Raw genomic sequence first — 7,500 nt, 5'->3', positions numbered from 1 at the left:
ACAATTTGATCAGGATGCTTAATTCACAAAGTAGATGGATGAAGACTCTGTTTTCTAAGCCCAGCCTAGCTCTGCAAGATTTGTGTGTGTGTGTGTGTGTGTCTGTGTCTGCGTGCGTGTGTGTGTGTGTTTGAGTGTGTGTGTGTGTTTCTGCGTTTGTGCGTGTGTGTGTGTGTGTGTGTGTCTGCGTGCGTCTGTGTGTGTGTGTGTGTGTGAATATGTGAAATGCCAGTGTCTGGTGGCTAGAAAGTGAAGGTGTAGGCTGGGTTGTGTGTTTCTCTGTTTTGAATATGTGGTGTGAGAGTGTGTGTGTGTGTGTGTGAGTGTGTGTGTGTGTGTGTGTGTGTGTGTGTGTGTGTGTGTGTGTGTGTGTGTGTGTGTGTGTGTGTGTGTGTGTGTGTGTGTGTGTGTGTGTGTGTGTGTGTGTGTGTGTGTGTGCGTGTAAGCCCAGGCCAGCTCTGTAAGACCTCCCTCCCTGGGGATATATGCACCATATTCACCTCAAGATGGGTGTTTCTGAAGGCCAAACAACCTTTCGGCCAAATATATTCATGCTTATTTTTATGTACACGCTAAAAGCTCTCCAATTGGATGTTTACTCTAAGTGGACCGTCTAATAGTCCCAAAAACTATTTTTATTTTTTGAAAGGGAGTGCTGCAGACTCTCGGAAACTCTCGAAGCAACTTAAAAAAGATACTTGTCTCATGACGGAGCACATCCAATAGTTTGTACTATAAAGGCTTTAACCCATTAAGACACGACATTATAAATGAGCTGCTACCAGAATGGCAATGACCAAGTCGTAATGTATTACTAAAGGCCCCGTGCACTGTCATAGTAGTGTAGTACTATAGTACTTAACTTTCAATGTCTATTACAGCGTGCCTCAGGAGCACTGTTGGGAAAGTTACTCAAAAACGGTAATGCACTACTTATTACATGTTACCGTCATTAAAAAGTAATGCCTTACATTACAACATTACTTTTTTTTTAAAAGTAAGGCATTACACTACTTTTGCATTACTTTTAGTTACTTTAGCCAAAATGACTGGAAATAAGGATTTGGCCATCTAAAGTGCAAATCTATGAGGTGGCATGACTTTCACCTGCCATCCACAAGTCGTTTTGGAAGCCTGCAGACTGAAAACCAACATTTTCAGGAATTGCATCTTACCCACATACAATATTGATTCACCAATACAATGATTAATCCTTTCTCTTCTTACCACACCTTACCATGCACACCAGCGCCGGGTTTTCTTGACTAATTTGGAGGTGCTATGGCACCTCTTCAAATCGTCAAATTTTACTGTTTTTCGACGTGGAACGCGGTTTGGGTTTCAAGTAGGCCTACAGTGTGCATTTAACTGAAATGTTCTTGGCGTCCTTATTTTCAATGAAGTCAAAGTAGTGGGCATATACCCATCTTGAAAACGAGCAAGCTGGATCTTCTGGATCGGTCATCCTTTGTCAGCCTGCCATTTCGAGAGACGAAGCGTGAAAGAGGAAGCAATGTTCTGCGTGGAACTTTAAAATCTCTGCGCGGACGTAGGCCTACTATCAGATGCAATAGCTGATCTTGCGGTGATCCGTGAACATTGTATAAAGAAAACAAAATACCCACACAAAATGTAGGTGAAAAAAATGCGTTGTAATGTGCAAGTTACTTGCATTGTAACGAGGACATATTACCGATTTTTTCCCCTGTAATCAGTTACATTACTGAGTTACTCAAAAATGTAATGCATTACAGTAATTAGTTACTTTTGTAACTCGTTACTCCCAACACTGCTCAGGAGGAACGTCGCGCATTAAGGGGCTACAGTCTCATAACATCGTATCTCACTCTCTTTCTCTCTCCTTTCTCTCTCTCGATCTTCTTTTCTGTTTTCAGGACCCGAGGAGCAAGCACAAGTTCAAGATCCACACCTATGGGAGCCCGACGTTCTGCGACCACTGTGGATCTCTACTGTACGGACTCCTCCACCAAGGGATGAAGTGCGACTGTAAGGTTTTTTTTTTTTTTTTTAAGATATTTTTTTGGTCTTTTTTACTTTATTTATGACGGTACGAGAAGATGGTGACAGGAAGTGAGTAGGGAGAGAGAGAGACGGGTAAGGGCCGGCAAAGGACTTCCGTGGCCGGGAATTTAACCCCGGTCGTCCACATAGCAGACGAGTGCCCCACCAGAGGGATGAATTGTGACTGTTAGTTTTAATCACTCACACAAGTCCAGCATGTCCTTGCGGGGCAGCCGAGGCCTTGTGAATAGGGATTTAGTCTCTCAAGGAGTTGTCGGTTCGAATCCCACCTGACCTGTCCCTAGACCTGAAGTGCCCTCGAGCAAAGCACCTAATCCTACACTGTGACCCATACGCTGAAAAATAATAAGTGTAAGTCGCTTTGGATAAAAAGTACTATGGCTACTAAAAAACTATGGCAGAGCATACAATCCTATGTTATATTTTACCAGGGTCTAACTACTGATAGGCAATTTCCTGAAATAAGGTGAAAAATAAAGACTGTTCCTTTAACCCATTTTAGCCTAAGCCATTTCCGGGAAAGGGTGCCCTCTGCCAACTAAAACCTAAATATCTCAGCCTCCAAAGCACATACAAACATGAAATAAGTTGCATTTAAAAGCTAGGACCCTCATTTGGCATTAGAACGTGTTCATTCAGCTTTGACATGAAACACATGTTTAATAAAACAGCTCAAAATCTCAAACACCTGAATGCACCGTATATGTGTCTCCAGGACACAATGGGTTAAACTTGGGTACAAAGATGGGTACATTGATAAACAGATTATCACTCCGGTGGTTCAATTGAGGTCAATGATGAATACAGACGGGGCATTAGCAGGGCATGATCATCAGTCAGTGTTATCCGGTCCCTCCCAATGATGAGGGATTACAGCCAGTGTTGCCAGATGTGTCTGACCAAATCCCGCCCAAAAGCTTCTCAAAAACCGCCAAAATGTGCTAAATTCCGCCCAAATTCAACAAATTACATTGACTTCTATGGGCCCAAAACGGCTGAAAAAATGGCACATGGCCAATTTTTCCGATTTTAACCCGCAGACGCTCATCCAAAGTAGCCCAATTGGGCAGGCACCTGCCCAATCTGGCAACACTGATTACTGCACAGGCCTACCGGGCCCAGGAACAGGGGCCCATGAGCTGAGGGGGCCCTTAAAGTGATACTGTCCCATTTTTGGAAATAAGCTCATATTACACCTACCCTTTTGAGTTAAATAATAGGGCTTTACCGTTCTCCTGTACTTTCAACTGTTTTCTGGTTATGGCAGTGCAAATTTTACCTCCAAGCTAGCAGTTAACATTGAGTCCTATGAGACCAGTTAGCCGCAAGCACACACACACACACACACACACACACACACACACACACACACACACACACACACACACACACACACACACACACACACACACACACACACACACACACACTCAAAGGCTCTCTAACATCTTTGCTAAACACTCTAACCTTTTGGAGCCTCGTCATTCCAAGAAAGGTGGGGGTGGGGGGGGCTTTCTTGTTGTTTGGCCCAGGGGCCTATGAAATCATAATCCATCCCTGCTCTACCTCCTCCTCCTCACCCTCCTCCTCCTTGTCCTTCTCCTCCGCCTCCCCCTCCTCCTCCTCCGCCTCCCCCTCCTCCTCCTCCCCCTCCTCCTCCTCTTCCTCCTCCTCTTCTTCCTCTTCTGCCTCCTCCTCCTCTTCTGCCTCCTCCTACTCTTCCTCTCCTCTTCTCCCTCCACTTCCTCCACCTCCTCTCCACCTCCTCCTCCTCCTCCTCCTCCGCCTCCCCCTCCCCCGCCCTCTCCTCTCCCTCCTCCCCTTCCTCCCCTTCCTCCTCCTCTCCTCACCCTCCTCCTCCTCCTCCTNCCCCCCTCCTCCTCCTCTCCTCACCCTCCTCCTCCTCCTCCTCCGCCTCCCCCTCCTCCTCCTCCTCCTGATCAGCCCTGTCAGCTGTTAGCTCGCACACAAACACACACACACACACACACACACACACTCACTCACTCAATCACTCACTCACTTTCTCTCTCTAACACACACACACACACACACACACACACACACACACAAACACACACACACACACACACACACACACACACACACACACACACACACACACACACACACACACACACACACACACACACACACACACACACACACACACATCATAACCTGTCCCTGCTCCCTCCTGTCCCCCCCTCCTCCTCTCTCCTCTTCCCCCTCCTCCTCCCCCTCGTCCTCCTCCTCTTCTTTCTGATCAGCAGATCAGCCCTGTCAGCCGCATCAATTAGCTCCCGTGTTCGTTCATCAAGCTCTCCTCATCATCAGTGCTCGGCTGCTCTGGCCTAATTATAGCTCACAGCTAATTGAAGAATTGAGGGTGACAGATGTCATGCGTGCTAATTGGTGCTCACTGAGAGAGAGAGAGAGAGAGAGAGAGAGAGAGAGAGAGAGAGAGAGAGAGAGAGAGAGAGAGCTACATCCACGCTGCTCTCCGCCTCTGTCCTCTGTCCTCTGTCCCCTCTCTCTCTTTCATCTCCTCGGTCTGTCAGCCTTCTCTCGTTTCTCCACACTCACTCCGCATCTCTCTCTCGCTTTTCTCCTTTTCTTTCTTTCGTTCTTTCTTTCTTTCTTTCTTTTTTTCTTTCTTTCTTCCGTTCTTTCTTTCTTTCTTTCTTTCTTTGTCTCTTTCTTTCTTTCTTTTTCTTTTTCCTCTCTCTCTCTCTCTCTCTCTCTCTGTCTCTGCCTCTGTCACACACACGCACACACACACACACACACAGCACACACACACACACACACACACACACACACACACACACACACACACACACACACACACACACACACACACACACACACACACAGCTCAATGCAGTAGGACATGTTTTGTGATGGCTGTCTTTCTTGCTGTCACCACTTCCTTCCTCCTAATTAAAGGTTCATTGTGTTTTATTGTCATGCATAAAGCCATGGAATTTGGTGTGTGTGTGTGTGTGTGTGTGTGTGTGTGTGTGTGTGTGTGTGTGTGTGTGTGTGTGTGTGTGTGTGTGTGTGTGTGTGTGTGTGTGTGTGTGTGTGTGTGTGTGTGTGTGTGTGTGTGTGTGTGAGAGAGAAACAGAGAGAGAGAGAGAGAGAGAGAGGATATATTTAAACATGAGTGTGTGTAAGTAAACAGAGTTTTGTTTCTATATTCAACATGTGGTGTGTGTGTGTGTGTGTGTGTGTTTGTTGCGTGTGTGTCCTCCACAGCGTGTGACATGAATGTCCACAAGCAGTGCGTGCTGATGGTGCCCAGCCTGTGTGGCATGGACTTCACGGAGCGCCGAGGACGCCTCTATCTGAAGTGCGAGGTGCTCAACGGAGAGAAGCTGCACGTCACAGGTGTGTAAGATAACATTTACACAATACAGTCAGTCAGTCAGTCAGTCAGTCAGTCAGTCAGTCAGTCAGTCAGTCAGTCACTCACTCACTCACTCACTCACTCACTCACTCACTCACTCACTCACTCACTCACTCACTCACTCACTCACTCACTCACTCACTCACTCACTCACACTCACACAGTCACTCACTCGCTCACTCACTCACTCGCTCACTCACTCACTCACTCGCTCGCTCGCTCGCTCACTCACTCACTCGCGTTTGACTTTTTTCCACTTACGCACACTGACTTGCTGCCTTAGTCTTTGGTCTGTTCATGGCTGTCCAAACAGTGCCATCAGTGGCATGCTCAGACATTTTGCGGGATAGGAGGGATGCTGGAGGGTGGTGGGCATGCAGAGCTTCCTGCTGTCTCAGGCTGTAGAGCAGGCTTCCCCAAACTTTTTTTCTCTGGGGGCCACATTATCGTTCCTGACTGTGATCAGGGGCCGGGATCAATCTTGTGGGCTGTATACTAGGCCACTGACTGTTATAGCCATAATTTATAGCACAAATAGTTACAAATACAAGTGATTTGCAAAAGAAGTGAGTACTTCACATATTTTTAAATTTGAAATACCACAAGTATTCCTTTTAATTTCTTATAACCATGTAAAAATAGCAAGGAAAGGTTAGAAAAATATGGTGATTGACAGTTTATGAGTGATACAATAGAAATGGTAGGCCTGTTTATATTACAGTGAGATGAGAAACTATCAAGACAAGAAACTTCTGGTGATTCACACTAGGTTAGTGAAAATTAAACTGTAGGAAGGCCTGTTGATAAACAAAATAAAATATTTTAAAAGTATATTTTATCATTATTTTTTTTCTGTGAGGATTGCTTTTTTTTTGGCCAGTTCAAATGTGAGGTGAGGTGCAGGGCCTTAGTTTGGGGACCCCTGCTTTAGAGCAGTGATTCTCAAAGTGTGGTCCGGGGACCACTGGTGGTCCGCTACAGAGCTCAGGTGGTCCTCGAGGGGATTTTTGCTTTTCCAAGACACACTAGCAGAAGGCTATATTTGTAACATTATTACAAAGCCAAACATGTCTGAAGTCATATGTTCACCACAATAAGACAGGCTTGTAAATGTAAATAAAAACGAAGTGATCTGCATCAAATTTAGCGATGTCGAATTGGCACTTGTCAACTGTCAATTCAGTTGACACGTGGTCCCTGAACATTTTTGGTGGGACAAAGTGGTCCTCGGTCTGAGAAAGTTTGAGAATCACTGCTTTAGAGGGTATAGGTATCATATTGGGGACCCCTGCTTTAGAGGGTATAGGTATCATATTGGGGACCCCTGCTTTAGAGGGTATAGGTATCATATTGGGGACCCCTGCTTTAGAGGGTATAGGTATCATATTGGGGACCCCTGCTTTAGAGGGTATAGGTATCATATTGGGGACCCCTGCTTTAGAGGGTATAGGTATCATATTGGGGATGGGGACCCCTGCTTTAGAGGGTATAGGTATCATATTGGGGACCCCTGCTTTAGAGGGTATAGGTATCATATTGGGGATGGGGACCCCTGCTTTAGAGGGTATAGGCAGAGAGAGTAGAGAGAGAGAGGTTCCATTGGCCCATTGTTTCCGGGTCCTATTATTGGGGGGGAAATCCCCCTTTAGGCAGACCTAGGCAGACCTGAGGACTGTTCTATTCAATGCTAGGAGCATTATGACACGCCCCTTTAGGCAGACCGGAACCTGGTCATGTTAGGTGCCCATAGAAACCTATTACATTGGCATATCTCTATACTTAAAGAATCTCTGGTATAGGTATCATATTGGGGCATTGACACATTTTTAATCGTCAAGCATTTCTAGATGATCAAGTCAACATGGACCACAGTACATTATGGGGGTGCACATCTATGAATGCCATAGATATGCTCTCCATGTTTGCATCTCTCTCTCTCTCTCTCTCTCTCTCTCTCTCTCTCTCTCTCTCTCTCTCTCTCTCTCTATCTCTCTCTCTCTCTCTCTCTCTCTCTCTCTCTCTCTCTCTCCCTCTCTCTCTCTCTC

At 45.9% G+C, this 7,500-nt stretch overlaps 1 protein-coding gene across 1 annotated transcript in view; it reads left to right on the top strand.

Annotated features, from left to right (window-relative positions):
* LOC134446826 (protein kinase C alpha type-like) overlaps positions 1 to 7,500 on the top strand; it is a 289,331-nt gene that overhangs the window by 171,561 nt on the left and 110,270 nt on the right. Inside the window, exons 4-5 of the mRNA XM_063196121.1 lie at positions 1,896 to 2,007; positions 5,305 to 5,436. Coding sequence (XP_063052191.1) covers positions 1,896 to 2,007; positions 5,305 to 5,436 — 244 coding nt within the window. The remainder of the gene's footprint in view (positions 1 to 1,895; positions 2,008 to 5,304; positions 5,437 to 7,500) is intronic.

Source organism: Engraulis encrasicolus, chromosome 1, assembly GCF_034702125.1.
Source record: "Engraulis encrasicolus isolate BLACKSEA-1 chromosome 1, IST_EnEncr_1.0, whole genome shotgun sequence".
Classification (NCBI taxonomy): domain Eukaryota; kingdom Metazoa; phylum Chordata; class Actinopteri; order Clupeiformes; family Engraulidae; genus Engraulis; species Engraulis encrasicolus.
This window is presented reverse-complemented; position numbering and strand designations above follow the sequence as displayed.